An 18266-nucleotide genomic window follows, 5' to 3' on the forward strand; every position below is an offset into this window, starting at 1 on the left:
CCATTTGTTTATTTTTTCTTTTGTTTCCCTTGCCCGAGGAGCTATCTCAGAAAAAACGTTGCTACAAGAATTGTCCAACACCATTTATTGAATAGACTGTCTTTGCGCTATTGTATGTTCTTGCCTCCTTTGTCAAATATTAGTTGATCATAAAGGCTTGGGTTTATTTCTGGGCTCTTTGTTTTTGTTCCATTGATCGTTTTGATTAACTATGGCCTTGTAGTATAGTTTGATACTAGGTAGTGTGATTCCTCCAACTTTGTTCTTCTTTCTCAAGATTGCTGTTGCTATTTAGGGTCTTTTGTGGTTCCATGTAAATTTTTGGAGTATTTGTTCTAGTTCTATGAAATATGCCATTGCTATCTTGATAGCAATTGCATTGAATCTATGGATTGCTTTGGGTAGTATGGACATTTTAATGATGTTAATTTTTCCTACCCATGAACACAGTATATGCTTCCACTTATTTGTATCTCCCTCAGTTTCTTTTTTCAGTGTCTTGTAATTTTCTGAGTATAGGTCTATTACTTTCTTGGTTAAATTTATTGCTAGGCATTTTATTTTTATATGCGATTGTAAATGGGATTGTTTTCTTAGTTTCCCTTTCTGATAGTTCATTGTTGGTGTATGAAGATGTAACTGATTTCTGGACATTTATTTTGTATTCTACTTTACTGAATTCATTTATCAGTTCTAGCAGTTTTTTGGTGGAATCTATAGAGTTCTCTATATACAGTATCATGCCATCTGTAGATATTGACAGTTTTACTTCCTTTCCAATTTGCATGCCTTTTATTTTTATTTTTTTGGTCTGATTGCTGTGGTGAGGACTTTGAGTACTATGTTGAATAAAAGTGGTGAAAGTGGACATCCCTGTCTTGTTCCTGATCTTAAGGGAAACACTTTTAGTTTTTGCCCATTGAGTATGATGTTGGCTCTGGGTTAATGGCCTTTTATGATGTTGAAGTATGTCCCTCTGTTTTCACTTTGCTGAGAATTTTTATCATGAATGTGTGCTGGATTTTATCAAATGATTTTTCTGCATTTATTGATACGATGATTGGTTTTTATCTTTCATTTTGTTTATATAGTGTGCTGTGTTTATTGATTTACAGATATTGTACCAACCTTGCATCCTCGGAATATATCCCACTTGATTATGGTGTATGATCTTTTTAATGTAGTGCTGGAACCGGTTTGCTAATATTTTATTGAGGATTTTAGCATCTGTGTTCATCAAAGATATTGGCCTATAAGTTTCTTTCTTTGTAGTGTCTTTATCTCATTTTGGAATTAGGAAGTATGTCCCTCTGTTTTCACTTTGCTGAGAATTTTTATCATGAATGTGTGCTGGATTTTATCAAATGATTTTTCTGCATTTATTGATACGATGATTGGTTTTTATCTTTCATTTTGTTTATATAGTGTGCTGTGTTTATTGATTTACAGATATTGTACCAACCTTGCATCCTCGGAATATATCCCACTTGATTATGGTGTATGATCTTTTTAATGTAGTGCTGGAACCGGTTTGCTAATATTTTATTGAGGATTTTAGCATCTGTGTTCATCAAAGATATTGGCCTATAAGTTTCTTTCTTTGTAGTGTCTTTATCTCATTTTGGAATTAGGATAATGGTGGCCTTGTAGAATGAGCTTAGGAGTCTTCCTTCCTCTTGAATTTTTTGGAATAGTTTCAGAAAGATGGGTGTTAGTTTTTCATTGAATTTTTGGTAAAATTCACCTGTGAAGCCATCTGGTCCAGGATTTTTGTTTGTTGGAAATTTTTTGATTAGTGTGTCAATTTCATTAGGCATAATCTGTCCATTCATATTCTCTGATTCTTCCTGATTCAGTTATGGAAGATTATGTTTCTAGGAATTTATTCGTTATGTCCAGATTTTCCAATTTCTTGGCATGTAGTTGTTGGTAGTATTTTCTTACAGTCCTTTGTATTTCTGTGATGTCAGTTACTTCTCTTTCATTTCAGATTTTTAAAATTTGAGTCCTCTCTTTTCTTCTTGATGAGTCTGGTTAAAGGTTTATCCCCTACTGGGGATTGAGGTCACAACCAGGGCATGTGCCTTGACCGGGAATTGAACCATGATCTTTCTGGATCATAGGTCGATGCTCAACTGCTGAGCCATGCCACCTGGGCCTGCTATGGGGTTTTAAATATGGTAGAAATGATTAAATAAATATAATGATGTATATATATAGTTGATATACTTTATATTATTATTTTGGAGGGGAGAAGAACATACTTCTTTTGACAGTTTTGTATTAATAAGTTCATTAAATTCTCTTTTTTGTGTGTTTGTTTTGAAAGTAATTTATTGCTTACTATGGTCAACCTAGGAAATTTGACCAAGAGTGAGTGGAATATCAATTAATCTGGTGAATTTGTAAATGGAGGTTTCTTAAGAGACTTTCACCTATAACATGGTTTCTGCCTCAAACATCTTAGTATCATATATTTGGGAGATGGTATTTACACACATAAAAATAATATAGGCTTGTATACATGTTCAGCAAGTGGCAGAGATAAAGTTTATTGAAAGAAAGGATGACTGATAGTTAAAATGATCAGGAAAAACTTCATGGAGGTGTCCTAAGTTGTGAGAACATTTCTGAGAGGGTGAAGTGTAAGCACAGATAATATATGAAGGGGAAATGTGGAAGTCATATAGTGGAAAATGAGTGTGTTTTGAGTTGTGTTCATGGAAGCAAATGATGGGAGACATGCACAGTAGAATTGGGGCCTATATGAAGAACCTTAATATTCAGCTTAAGAAATCAGAATCATAATTTTTTTGTCTGGAATGGGCTTAAGGAATGATTTACAATTAATCATTTTATAGAAATGGACACAATTTTGTACTTAATCTTGTAGGCAGTACAACCTCATTTGAAGATTTTTGAGTTAAGCAGTGAGTTTTGGGAGAGATTATTCTATACTTTTTTTTGTAGGGCTCGTAGAATTGGAAGCAAGACATTCTTTGTATTGTCTTTTAGGATAATGCTGAACTGCTGTGGTGACAAATGGGAATAAAAGTGGAGGGATTAGCTGAAGGAGTAATTAGGTATTAACCCTCCCACTAAATGTTGGTCAGACAGTAGACTTTTAGGATGTTGTTGTAGCTCAGACAGTTTTAGGCAGTCTTGTTTTAAACAAATCTTTAATTTGATAAGTCACTGTAAGATCCATTTGTCCATTGGAGGGGCTAAATATAGTTGGTTGTCCTCTCTGGGCCGCTGTAGCCTCTACTTTTTTGGTAGTTTCAATTGATTCTACACTCTTATTTCAGTGAGGTTACAGTTGGTTTTCAATGAATTCAATGGGAACAGATTGTTCATATCAGTTGATGGTGGGTTTTGTGCATTTAAGTAATTCTGATTTTTCTGACCCCAAGCCAGGGGAATATGTGTTCTTCATTCATGCTGACATCCATCTATTACAGGAATTCTGTTTTACTAAACACAAGGGCTTCACATTAATATGAGACTCTGATTTGGAAGAATAAAAAAAATTTTGCAGTGGAAGGGTGATTAAAAGTTTATCAGATATGAGCTATAATCTGAAAAATCTACAGACTGACTTTGGTTTATGGGTAAAGAGATAATTTGTTCGTAAGTATAAGCATTTAAAAGTTCAGGTATTTCTGTCTGCATGACCTTTACCTGATTATTGGAGGGATGGAAAAATTGGAGGGAGTGGATGAAAAGAGTAATTAGAGTTGGCAGGTATTGAATGTGTACTCTGTGCCAGGTGCTGTGCTTAATGCTTTGTCTTGTTCTCTTATTTAATACTCTGAACAATCTTGAGGTACTTTTCCTTATTTTACAGATGAGGGGGGTCTCAAGACTTAGAAATTATTATTAAATAATACTTATACTCACAAGAGCAGAGGTAATCAGCTATCTGGGAGGTTATGAAAGTTTCCAGGTAGAGGCAGTGATATTCTGAATGAGTAAGAGTTTAGACTTTACAGTCAGCATTTAAAGGAGCTCATTTCCTGTAGTTAGAACAGTGTTAATAGTGGCTATGTGGCCTGAAATGAATTGGTCTGCTCAGAAACTCAACAGTTTTATGGCTAGGGAGTCTGGTTGGTGTGTGGTGTCAGGGCCACTGGGAGAGGTGGTCAGGAGCCAGATGTTGGAGGCTCTTGTATGCCTTGCAGAGATGTTTTGTTTATTTATTATTTAAAACATGGGCAGTGGGGAATCTTTGAAGGAGTTTAGTCAATAGAGCAGTATCACATTTTGAACAGTGTATGTTTTTCTCTTATTTTTAATCATTTAGTCTATTTGGCACTCTCAGGTTCTTAAATGAAGCTTTGGGGCTGAAATACTGCCCACTGAGATTCCCCGTTTTATATTAGAAAAAATTTCCTCTGGATATTATTAGAATACAAGAATGTCATCAATTTACCTGCCTACTATTTAACAGTAGGTTTGAATGTGGAATAATAAAATATTATTGTTACTTTTTTTTTAAAGCCTGCTCTTAGTAAATAGATTTTCCCACATAGCCAAAAAGTGTCCAGCTATCTCCTAAGTAGCCCCCAATGTGCTGCTTTTTTTTTTTATCATTTGTTGTAAGAATATAGGCTGACTTTACTGTGGCAAAACATTTAAAAAATATTAAAATTATTTTTGAATAATAATGCATTCAGATGGTGTGAGATGATATGCTGTTATAATCTCTTACTCACCCCTGACGATCACCTACCTCAGTTTCCTTCCCTGGGGACAACTACAGTTACTGATTTCTTTGTACTCTTTTAGAGATATTCTTTGCCTGTACAATCAACTGTTATTTTATATGTTTTTATCCTTGCCCCTTTGCTTTTATACAGATATTGAGTACTTGAAATATTGTTCTGTACCTTGCTTTGTTCAATTAACAATACATTTTGGAGATTGTTTCTATCAGTACATAAAGAGCTTCTTGAATCTCTTTTTTGATAGCTATGCAACATTCCATAGTATAAATTTAGAATATTTAACTAGTTTCTCCTTTTATGGTTATTTAGGTTAATTCCAGTCTTTTGCTGTTATAAGCAAGATTGTAGCAAAAAAGATGCAGTGTGTGTATATATATATCTATATATATCTACATACATGCATATGTACAGTAACATGACCTCATTCTATGTTATTTCACATATGTATTAATATCACTATAGGATCAGTTTCTAGAAGTGGAATTTCTGGTTAAAAGCTATGCGTATTTATAATTTTGAAAGTAGAGATATTTAAATGAATTGAAGCTATGGAATTTTATGTATTATTTACCCACCATGGAACCTCATTTATAATAAACAGAAATCTAAGAATTAAATTTAGAATTGGTAAGATGTAAGTGAAATCTTATAAAAATTTCTTTTTGTTTTACAGGTATACAAAATTAGGATATGCTGGAAATACAGAACCACAGTTTATCATCCCTTCCTGTAAGTGATTCTTTTAACCCACAAATAAACTGATTTAAAGATCTTAATTAAAGTAAAAGATTATAATTTCTGATACACTGTAATACTTAATCCTTTAAATGCATGGTTTGCGAAGTTTAAATGAGGCCTCATTTCTGCACCTCTAACCATTCATTTTAGCTCTGTGTTTAGCTCCATTTATCAAATCTTCCAAATATCTCTTTAAAGACGAGAATGAAAGAATTAAACAGTTTTCTGTTTTAAGGATATTGCTGTTAACAGTGTGTGCTTGTAACTAATGGTTAAGAAGTGCATCCTCCATAACACACCTACGAAGACTGTCCTTTGCTTTGTGGATATGATTACTGTTGGCAGGGTCTTGTGCTTGTTTGACATCCCTGACGAGAGCTCATGTTTCAAAATAGGGACGGCATCTCATCTTTAGAGGTGTTGACTTCAGCTGTTTTCTAATATCTTATGACCACACAGTGTTGTCATTCTGTCCTATTTTTGTTTAATTGATCATCAACTTTCAGTAGTTTGTCTTTCAGTAGTTCTTAAACAATACTCTCACACTTGGTTTGTTAGTGCTTTTATTTGTTAGCATGGATTATGTATTTGGTCCTTGGCATACTTTTGTACTTTTGACTTTCAAACAATTCATCTTTTTCATGCTATATAGTAACACTTGTGATCTACTCGTCCTTCTGCTGAATTAGAACTTTAGCTTATTAGATGACAAACCTTTTGATCCTTTGTTTGGTCATGCTAACTCCTAGACAATTTAATTTTGGGAGTGTCAGTAGTTTGCACAGTAGTATTTATGTGACTATTTGAATATATTTTGTATTCTTATTAATTTATGAAAATAAAAGAAATGGAAAAGTAAACGTGCAGAAAGTGGTGAAAACAGCTGAGGTTTCAGAATTAGTGAAGTTGAGAACTAGGTAGAAATTATTAGGCTTGACAAAGACTACAGATGTTTAGTCTCAATTGGGCACTCACTGGACATGAACAGGTCATTGGTGTACTTTTCTAGGAATTGATTTTGTAAGATATTAGTCTACTACCTAAGTCTAATTCTTTAATACCTAGAATGGATTTTAGGTGACACTGTTGAAATAGCTTATTTATCCGAGTATAATGGTCTCAGTTTGGTGTTACTCTTATCTTTGTCTACACCAATGGACAGGTTGATTTTCTTTACTTTTCTCTACAAATATATGTTAGTATATTGATTATTGTTTTTGATGACAAATATTGACTCTATTGCTGGCTCGTATAGAAGTACTTATGTAGACTAGTACTTGACTTTAGTTATACAGGGGTTGGCAAAAGTAGTTTTATAGTTGTGAGTACATGAACACAGTTTATTATTTTATTATTTATTAATTATTGTATTATTTGTATTACAACTGTAAACCTACTTTTGCTTTCCCTGTATTTGAGTTTAGTGTTGTTAGACCATCGTATATGCTTGTATTAGTTGCCTAAGGCTGCTGTGACAAAGTACCAAAAACTGGGTGGCTTAAAACAATAGAAACTTACAGCCCTGGAATCTAGAAGTCTGGAGGCTAGAAATCTAAAATCAAGTTGTCAACAGGGTCTTGATCTTGCTGATACCTATAGGGGAGAAACCATGCCTCTTCTAGCTCCTTGTGTTTGCTGACAGTCCTTGGCATTCCTTGGCTTGTATATATATTCACTTGGCTGTTTTCTCCCCGTGTGTCTTCATGTTGCCTTTCTTCTGTGTGTGGCTGCATTAGGGACCACCCTAATAATCTTATTTTAACTGGCAAGACCCTGTTTCCACATAAGGTCACATACTGAGGTTAGGACTTCAACATGTCTTTTTTTGCCTGACATAATTCAACCCATTGCTGATTTTGCAATTTCTTAATATGTAATCTTTTATAAGGCATTATGTTGTGATTAAACAGTTATTTTAGGAGATTTCCTCCTATGCGTCACTTTCATCTTTGCAAAATTTGGTTTTGCTTATGTTCTTAAGTGGCTATGTTTAGTCTTTGTTGGAGACCCTTATAATCTTTAACATTTGAAACTTAGGTTCTTCTCACCATTGTATCCATTCTCTACTTCATCTCTCTGCCCAAATATGCAGTTTTGGTTTGTCTTTTTTTTTTACAGTGTACATTTAATGTTATTTTGTGTTAGTTTCAGGTACTTTACAAAGTGTTCCCTGATATTTCCAGTATCAACCTGGTAGTTTTCAATGTCTTATGAGAAGTTGCAGCATGTTAAAAATTTATTTTAACCTTCTGAAAGGTTTTTGATTTTTGGAGTTGTTTTACCTGACTAGTATTTTAGAGGTGCAAGTGCAGTGTTTATAATCAGATATAGTCAGTGCCACTGATGAACATAGATATTTGATCTGGAAAGGCTGTAGATATGGTTCAAAGTTATTTTTATATATCTTTGTTTTCCAGGAAATTTATAGTGAATTATCTGGATGTCTGTGTACATTATAAATAAATTGCTAGAAAAGCTTCTAACATTTAGAAGGAGTAGACTGTGGATTTGGAATTTCTTTTCCTTCAGTAGTTTTTATCCACCTCATTAATTATTAAATGCCAGATTAACCTAAGTGTATGCAGAGAATTATCATTTTAAAAAATTATAGATATTACGTAAAGGTATTATGTATAGGTAATTACAATAATAATGGACTGCTTAACTTGGAGGATTCAGAAATATATAACTTAATTAAATATGTGACAAGGTTTAGGTCTAGAACTGTATCCTGAATTCCTGAAGTTATTTAAGGGGATTATTGCGGGTTTTATCTAAATGATTCGAAAAAAATTTTTTTTTACATAATTAAAGTTTAACAGAACCGTATATCAGTGCTATATTGAAATTACTAATCCATAATAGGGCAAGTAGGATAGAAATATGAAGAAAGCTTTTTTTAAAGAAAGTTCTCCTTGCAATTTTTCTATTGTCATTTGTTAGTGTTTTTAAATTTTTTTCTTTCTGATGGTCTGTCAAACATATGTTGATTTGGTGGGATTGTAAAATCAAAATAAATCCTAACATAGTTTTAAAAAATATAACTGATACATTTCCAGAGCCACGTTTCTTTTTTTGGCTTTTAACATTTGGGTTGTCTTTGGGTTGAGATTTCATTGTATTAAATGAATTTTGTCATTGGTTTCTTATGGACCTGTATGCTTTAGTATGACAATTTAAATATGCTAGATCATGTTTTGTTTAATAGCACTTTATAATGGAAGAAGTATTTTATAAATTTGTTTCCCCTGAAAATAATAAAATTTTTGACATGTATAAATAACTTTTATTTTAAAGGTATTGCTATTAAGGAGTCAGCAAAAGTGGGTGATCAAGCTCAAAGGAGGGTGATGAAAGGTGTTGATGACCTAGACTTCTTCATTGGTGATGAAGCAATAGAAAAACCTACATATGCAACAAAGGTATATTTTATGATTTGTAAAAGTAAATAATGTTTTCTTTTAAAAAATTAGTTTGTTTAATGATATTGCCATTTGGAATTTCACTCAGTTATAGGCCTAATACCCTTAACCTCTTCATGATAGAAATTTCTCTTTCCCTGTGGCCCCTCTTACCTTAGCTTTAACTTTATCTTTTTTTTTCCAAGAGGAAAATTCAAGCCTACCCAAATGAGCAGATCTACTTTTCCATAACCACTAGATCTCAGAATGATCAATGTGATTAGCTTTCTCGTACCTCTACATTGCCACATTTAGAGACGTTTCCCATCAGTATTCAAACCCACACCATTTCTCTCCTCTTTGAAGCTTACGTCATCTGGAAGTACCGTTCTCTTTCCCCCTCTTTTTCTTTTTCCCTTTCTTATCCTGCCCTTCCCCCTCTTCCTTTTTATTGAGGTATAATTTATATGTAGTAAAATAGGTAAGTCTTAATTATATAGTTAAAAGAATTTTATGACTAATCATAGAAGTTTAGGATATAGAGTAAATCTAGTAACCCAGATGCTTTTCTTGTGCCTACTCCCATAGTCCCCACCCCTACCCATACCAAAAGGTAAACAATGTTCTAACATTTCTTATCTTTGCCTCATTTGCAGATTTCCTCCTTTGTACCTCATTTCTTCTCTTCTCATAAGTTATTAATGAACAACTACAATGTGTAAAAAACTTGGCTAAATGCTGAGAATACAGTGGTAAATAAGAAAATGACTTTCCTGATTTTTAGGCTGTTATAATGTGGTAGAAAGGAATATACTGAAGAAATAATTACAAGTGTAAGGGTGTTACAAAAGGGAAGTACAGGATACTCTGGGAATGTATGTCAGGAGTAGCTAATCTAGTTTGTGGATTCAGGAAAATCTTTGAGGAGTATATCTTTTAAGCTGAGACTTGAATAACAAAATAGTTCGGTGAATTGATGTAGGCAGAGTTTTTCTAGGCAGAGACTCCAATATTCAGGAAGGCTTTAAAGTATGAGGGAGCCTGGAACTGAATGACCAATGTGCCTGAAGCATAGCGAATGAGGTAGAAAGAAGCGAGGAAGCTGGATAGGTAGGCCAGGGTAAGATTGTTGAAAGTCTTGTTAGGCCATTTTAAAGAATTTAACTCTGTCCTTTGGGCAACATTAATGGGTTTAAGTAGTATTTAAAAGCACAAATACTGAAGTCTATTGACTTGGGCTGGAATTCTGGCTGTGCCACTTTCTAGCTTTGTGATATCATTCAGTAACTTAACCTTTCTGAGTTTTCGTTTCTTCATCTGTAAAATGGAGATAGTACAGGATTGCTGGGAGGCTTAATGAGATGATGCATATAAAGCATTTGTTACAGTGCTTTGTACATCATGAATACTCAGTATATACTGGCTGTTTTTATTTGGGGACACAACATCATACTGGAAAGACCAGACTGTTACAATAGCTAAGGCAAGGAATATTAGTGACTTGGACTACAGTTAGTCAGTGGGAATAGAGAGAAATGGAAATTAAGTATGTGCACACAAACATTTAACTTTCATCATGGGATCTTCTGGTCAAGATGGCAGCATAGGTAAACGTGGTACTCACCTTCCACAACCACATCCAAATTACTTCTGAACTACAGAGCAACCATCATTCAGAACCACATGAAATTTGGCAGAATGGAAGTCCTACAACTAGGGAATTAAAGAAGAAGCCACATTGCTACTGATAGGAGGGGTGGAGACGCTGAACAGGCTGGTCCCATACCCACATGTGGCAGACAAAAATTAGGAGGGCTATCTTGGCTGCAGGGGTCCCCCTCAAGGAGTGAGGGGTCCCTTGCCCAGGGTTCCAGTGCCAGGAAGAGTAGTCCCCTTAACTTCTGGCTGTAAAAACCAGTGGGGCCAACTGGTGTGGCTCAGTGATTGAGTATCCACTTATGAACCAGGTCACGGTTCAGTTTCCAGTCAGGGCACATGCCCAGGTTTCAGGCTCGATCCCCAGTAGGGGGTGTGCAGGAGGCAGCTGGTCAGTGACTCTCATCATTGATGTTTCTGTGTCTCTCTGTTTCTCTGAAATCAATAAAAACATATTTTTAAAAAACATAAGAAAACCAGTGGGGATTGAGGCTGAGGGAGACAGTGAGCTGCTGGTGTCCCAGGTGTAGTGCCTTTTAAAGGGCCCACACACAGACATATTTGGACTCATTCCCTCTGAGCTCCATCATTGGGACAGCAGCTTGAAAGGCACCAGAGACATACAGGGAGGAACTAAATTGTCTGGCATCAGGATGAGAGCTGGTAGAGGCCATTGTTCCTTTGATGAGCTCTCCCTCTCCACAGAGCTGGCATATCTGAGTCTTCATAAACTTGGCTAACACTGTCCCCACTTCCCATCCCCACCCCACCCCACGATCCTGAGGTCCCACTCCATCCAATTTCAGTCCCATGCTGTTTCCAGTGGCTTTTCCATATGAATGGCCTGTCTTGGCTCATGCTTCAGATTTTCCTAAAAGTCTCTCAAGCAGCACCTGGCCTCAGCCAGGCCTGGCACTAGCAGCAGCTGCCTTGGTTCACAGCTTAGCCTCTCCTGGGCACCTCCAAGACCAGCACAAGTAGCAGCCATTTGCAGATGGCTTTGTAGCTCATGCCAGGTGACCTTGGGCAGAACCACGTCAAAGTATCACCACACAACTCCACAAGTGACACACTAAAAGGACAAACTCAGTGGCCACCAGAGCCCTGCTGAAGTAAGTCCTACTTTGTCGGGTGGACCCCTGCATATATATATATATTTTGGCCAAGAATAAAAAGTGGATACTTAAGGAATAACAGGGAAATGATTAACAAGATATTGATGATTAATACTTTGTAATTGAGGATAATTCCCAGCTCCTGGATAGTTTCCTTGCTCCTCATTTCTTGAGATTGAGAACATTTAAGGAGAAACAGTTCTGACTGGGATGTGGTATAGGGAGGAGAGGATAAGTTCAGTTTTTACTAAGTTGTGTTTTAGTTATTTGGGAGACGTCTGATATATCCTTAGACAAATATTTGGCTTTTGGAGCTCAAAAAAAGATAAATATTTGAAAGGTATGTTACCTCTGGAAGGGCTGAAATTATGTAGGGGACAGCCCGATTAGTGCTCTATTTAGGTTTGGGTAGAAGAGGAAAACCTTGCAAAGGAGACTGAAAAAGCATGGTTAGAGGACAGGGTAAACAGGAAAGTGATCAAGAGCATGGAATGTCGCTAAGATATCAGTCACCTGGAGCCCATATATTAATTGCTGTCTTTAGTTACAAGGATGTAATTTGTAACCTTAATAAGAATAATTTTAAAAGAGTAGTGCATTTGGATTACAGTAGGTTGGATTGTGAATGGTAGGCCAGGAAAAAAATGTCAGTATTCTTTGAGATTTGACTGTGATTGGGAGGGACAGATAGATGAAGAGATACGTGAGTTTACCATAGAAGAGAGATTTAAATGTTATTGTGAAAGAGCCATCAGAAAAAGAAATGAAAGTAATTCATAATCCAGGTCTCTGAGAAAGCTAGAGGGATGGGGTCCAGAGCACAGATGATCTAATTGACATGAGGAAGATTCGCTTATGTTATTAAAAAGTGAAAAAGAAAAAGGAGTAAGTATGGAATCAGTTTTATAAATTTGGTGAAGGGATTCCTGTTTGTTAGCTTCTGCTTTCTCTGTGAATACATGGGGATATCATCTCTGCTTTCCAGGGAATAGTGAGAGGTGAAATCTGAGTGATAGGGAGAACATTTAAATCATCCTTATGGAGAGTAAAGATGAATAAAGTAGCAAATGCTTGCCTGGCAAAGTTAGGGCCATTCGAGAAGAACGATTATGAATACCTAGTTGTATCCACCCAGTACGTGTGTTTCTTCAGTACAACCAGCATTCTGTGTATAGGCAAGTTTAGGGTAGGATCATGCTGAGTTGGGTTTTGGTAGGTGGAATGACAAAAGGAAATAGGAATAAAGTGATGGGGCATAAAATCTAAACTCTGTGTGTGTGTGTGTGTGTGTGTGTGTGTGTGTGTGTGTGTGTGTGTGTGTGTGTTGGGGGGTGTTGATAGCTAGGGAATAATTATGATAGCCAGCAGCCTGCTACTGGCTATCATAAAAAGAGATATACTGGGAGAAAAAGATTTAGCAAGGTGCTAGAACGATGAGTGGTTGTGATCAGAAATGGTTGTTCTTGGATTTCAGGGATTTAGAGATGCTGATGATACTAAGATCTAAACTGGCCAAAATGGAAAAGAAATCTTTGAAGGTGATGAAGTCAGTGAGCTGAGAAACCAGAGTTCCTCTGCACTGATTCTGTTCTCTTCAACACATTTTCTTGTCTTCCAAATGCTATGAACCTAAAAAAAACTTTTCTCAATCTTTTTCCCTACCTTCTTTCCTCAGACTTTTAGTTGTTATTTTCCACTTAAAACCAAACTTATTTTGTTTCAAATTATTTGATAAACTTTGTTAAGTCCATTGTATTTAACAGTCTTCATCCTTCTTGATTTGTCTTTTCTCTTTCTAACATGGACTATTCTTTTTGTTACCTTTTTTTTTTTTAAACCCTATTGTCACTAGTTCCTCCTCCTTTGCCCACTACTCAAATGTCTGTATTTCCCAGGTACTGTCCTTGATTCTCTTTTTTTTCTTTATTAAATACTTTGTGTAGGTGATCTCATCCACTCCTCTGTCTACAAATACAACCTAAATCTCTGCTTCCAATTCCTTGGCCACATTTCCATCTACCTACTGTCATCTACCTACTACCTGGCTCTCAAATGTAATGTATCCAAAACAAAATTTACAATATATACTTTACCCTTGCTTCGTTCAAGAAAAAACAGAACACAACTTTTGTATCTTGATTAATAGATTCTCTTCTTTCTGATTTCAAAGCTAGAAACCTCTTGGTATCTTTGAGTTTCTTCGCATCCTTACAGATAGAAATCTTAAATCTGGCCTAACAGCATTGATATCACAGTTGGGGCTCTTATTTTCTCATTCTTAATTCTTTTACAGTTCTTTTCAGCTTTCTCAGTGCTGCTATAATAATTTTCCTAAAAATCAAAGCTGTTCTTGTCATTTCCCTGCTTAAAAATTTCTACTAATGCCTTATTTCTTACAGACTAAGATCCAAATACAAGGCACATAGAATTGTTGAGAATCTGGACCCTTTATCTAGAACTGATCTTTCTACACCCTTTCCCCCAACCCTTTTGTCATACATATTTCTCCTTGTTAAATGCAGTGTTTGTCTTTTTATATTTTTCTTTCTATTCTTTATCTACATGTTCTTTCCTCTCCCTCCTCCAAGAAAAAATCAGTAAGGTTGCTCCTTTAAGACCTAGCTTAGATATGACCTCATCAGTCATATAGGAATATGACCCTTTCTGTTTTTCCTCAGAAGCCAAGTTCCTCATCTTATTCTAGGTACCTTATTTCTTTAAAAACTTAGAATAGATTTGTATCTATTTCTTTCACTAGATTGAGCTTCTGTTGGCAGGATGTTCATGCCCTTAGCATTTGTGGCAGTGGTTCACACTTGGTACACAATAAAATAACACTTAGAATATTTAAATATGTAAACTGTAGTAATGTTATAAAATGAATGATGTAGTACTTATTTTTCCTTACTTAAACTGAGGACTAGAAGTCATACTATAATGTCCTAGAAAGTATGTAGAAGGCGAGGGTGAGATGTGGATATTAGGGACTAACAGGTAAGAAGTTTAATGATTAAATAAATGACACAGGATGATTACTTGTTCTTTCTGTGTGAGGTATTGAGTATGTATGATGTGCATGGAACTATATATTTTTGTTTGATTCTTTTTCTATTACATATATTAAAGTTTTTTGCATAAATTTTTAATTTGCTTGTTTAAGGCATTCTTTATATATTTGGAATACTAATCTTTTGTTAGTTATATGTGTTGTGGAACTGTATTTTATTGCAGAGATGCACAAATTTTTTTTCAATGCCTTTAGTGTCTCAGTAAGACTGTTTAGAGTGCCCTCTAGACCAAAACAAATATCTAACAGTTTGCTTATTAAGCTAGATCTAAGCAACTAAGTAGCCATTTGAAAAAAATAAGACACTTATTTGAAAGGAAAATATTTTATTTAATTGTTAAATAATTACAATTCTATTAGGATGCACTTCACAACTTCTCATACCTGGAATCCATTGTACACTGCCACCTGCATTTCTTAATTTACACTATTTTTGGGGGGAGATACTTAAGTTTTTATTATAGCAACTACTGGCAACTCAGCTTCTCAAAGAGGTGGTATTATTGAAAGGAATATAGTATTACCTAATGTTGAAACTGAATTACCATGAACTAGTAAGATATACAGTGCCAAACTGATTTTGAGTATCACTATATTTTCCTGGAAATTTTATAGGACTTGATGTTGTCTTTGTGAATTTGCTGTAGTACCCTGGGGCTCAGTTTTAGAAGCATGGTTCTTTACAGATTTATACAATTTTTCTTTTAATTTTACATGCTCGATTTATGATTATCATTGATATATACTTACCAACTGTGTTTTATATATTAGGCACATAACGAAAGAGCTGATAAATTAAAAATAAAGGAAATTGTAATAAACTAATTTTCATAGGCTTAATTTTAATAGGTTAAGTTTTTCCCTTTTTTCAAGATTTCCAGAAATCTAGAAAGACAAGTACAATGATCTTCCATGTAGATTTATAATTTTTAACATTTTGACACACACGTACATATATATATATTTTAATCCTCACCCAAGGATATTTTTTCTATTGTTTTTCGGAGGTGGTAGGGAGAAGGAGAGAGAGAGAGAACCACTAATGTGAGAGAGACATATCCATTGGTGCCTCCTGCATTTGCCCCGACCGGGGCAGGGAGTGAAGTCTGCAACCGAGGTATGTGCCCTTGGCCAAAATCGATCCCGGGACCCTTCAGTCTGTGGACCCATCCTCTAACTACTGAGCCAGACTGGCTGGGGCTGCATTATATTTTATTGAACCACCTGAAAATATGTTGTAGAGATAATTTTATTTATTTCTAAGTAGTTATATATGCATCTCCTAAGAATGATCTACAGTTTGATTATCACGTCTAAGAAATGCTGTCCTCATCTAATATCCACGAATGATCTAGTATTCCCCGGGTTTTCATTTTTGGTAGTTTATTTATTTTGATGTTAATAATATTTAATTTGTGTTTTATATTTTGTTTTAATAGTGGCCAATTCGCCATGGTATAGTTGAAGATTGGGATTTGATGGAAAGGTTTATGGAACAAGTGATCTTTAAATATTTAAGGGCAGAACCTGAAGATCATTATTTTCTTTTGGTAAGTACAAATTGTAATTTCACTGAGGAAACTCTTGAAGAAACTCAGTGAGAATTTTTCATCACATCTGTATTCACTATGGCATGCTTTGTTGTTTATTAAATTGTCATATGTCTACAAGACTTTGTTAGAAAGCTCCATCATCTTTAAGACCATTCTGTTCTAGGTTCAAATAGAGTAGTAATATGTTGAAAAAACAAAGTTTAGACACTTAAATTCTTTTGATAATTAATATGTAATCTTTTTGATAGGAATAGTAAGGTTCAGAAAAAAGTTGGAAATATGACACTTCCCTTTCTTATTTCCAGTCTTATTATTATTTCATTTGTAATTCTTGGCAACAAAAACACAATATAACTTAATTTTTAAACTTTTTCTTCTTTTTTTACCAAAGTAGTTGCGTGTTCATAGCTTAAAAAAAATCAAATGGTGTAAGATTTAAAACAAAAAAATAGCACTCTCCTTCCTCAGCTCTCCCAATCCTTTGTTTTCCCCAGAAGCAAACATTTAAAAAATTCATCCATGTTGAGGATACCAATAATGTGTTGCTTTTTGTTGCTGGGCTACATGTATTCCATTGTAGGAATATGCCCTACTATGTATTTTCCATTGATGATCATCATCTGGGCTGTTTCCAGTTTTTTATTTTTATTTCAGAGAGAGGAAGAGAGAGATGGAAACATCAGTGATGAGAGAGCATCATTGATCGGCTGCCTCCTGCATGACCTCTACTGGAGATCAAGCCCGAAACTAGGGCATGTGCCCTGACCAGGAATCAAACTCTGACTGTCTGGTTTATAGGTGGATGCTCAACTACTGAGCCACACCGGCTGGGCTCCAGTTTTTGACTATTAATATTTTGGCTATTGGGAACATTCTTATACTGGTCTTTTTGTAGACAAATGTTTTTATTTCTCGTATAAATACCTAGATACAGAATTGCCATAGGTAGGTACATAATAGGGTTTATAGGAAACTTTCAGAACTTTCTCAGAACCTTTTTGCACACCCACTAATAATATGTTAGCAGTTTGGTTGCTCTACAATCTGTCCACTATTTGGTGTGTCAGTCATTAGTTTTAGTTTTAGCCATTTTGGTGCATGTGTAAGCTTTCTTATTTTGGTTTTAATTTGAATTTTCCTGATGACTAATGACATTGAGCACTTTTTCATGTACTTATTAGCTATTTGTATGTTTTCCTTGTGAAGTTGCTGATTATATTTTATGTAGAACTTCTTTTTGTGTTGGAGTTTATAGTTTAACTGTCTTGATGTTTTAGTTTGCTTAATTTTGTATGTATTGCTAAATATCTTAATACTGTTGAACATAGTTCCAAAACTCTCTTAAATAACTTCAGACACACCAGGCAGTTTAGCTACTAGAAGTTTTACATATGGAAAAGTCTACTTATTTTTTTTGAAAAAACTTACTTTATAGTTTAAAATTGAATAAAAGATTTAATTCGTAATGAATTCAAGTTTTATTTTTGCTCTTTAAATTTAAGGAATCCATGCCTTACCCCAGGGCCAAAAAGATAATTCTTTTTGCCTTTCAACTTTACATATTTGAGATAACAAAAAGGATTGGATTGTCATATCAAATTCATAAGAATCAGACTTCTTACCCAGTTTCCAACTTTAATAATTTAAATGAATTAAATGATCATGAGATATAATCAAAACATGAAGTCCAGGATTGCCAATGCTGTTCCTAGGTCCTTTTTGCCTCAGAATTAACCCACAGGTTTCTAAGTGATATATGAAGAGAACTATGTAAACATCTCCACTTTATACCCACTTAACAGTTATGTAACATATATAACATTTTTCAGGAAGCTGTGCCATAAATTTGTAGAGTCTTGGTGTATTTACTATAATTCTAGACAGACCAGATACATCCTGCTATAAACATTGCATAGAAGAGGATTCTTCCACTAGCAAATACCATTGGTATGTTTGCCTGGAGGTCTGTCATTACTGAGTTCACTAGGTGATTTGATTGGGTCTCCTCC

The 18266-nt window shown here is 34.9% G+C and overlaps 1 protein-coding gene across 1 annotated transcript in view; it reads left to right on the plus strand.

The window, feature by feature from the left end:
• ACTR3 (actin related protein 3) overlaps nucleotides 1-18266 on the plus strand; it is a 49860-nt gene that overhangs the window by 14130 nt on the left and 17464 nt on the right. Inside the window, exons 2-4 of the mRNA XM_016199492.2 lie at nucleotides 5401-5456; nucleotides 8763-8887; nucleotides 16144-16254. Of these exons, the coding sequence (XP_016054978.1) occupies nucleotides 5401-5456; nucleotides 8763-8887; nucleotides 16144-16254 (292 nt within the window). The remainder of the gene's footprint in view (nucleotides 1-5400; nucleotides 5457-8762; nucleotides 8888-16143; nucleotides 16255-18266) is intronic.

Source organism: Miniopterus natalensis, chromosome 8, assembly GCF_054644295.1.
Source record: "Miniopterus natalensis isolate mMinNat1 chromosome 8, mMinNat1.hap1, whole genome shotgun sequence".
In the NCBI taxonomy this organism is placed as follows: domain Eukaryota; kingdom Metazoa; phylum Chordata; class Mammalia; order Chiroptera; family Miniopteridae; genus Miniopterus; species Miniopterus natalensis.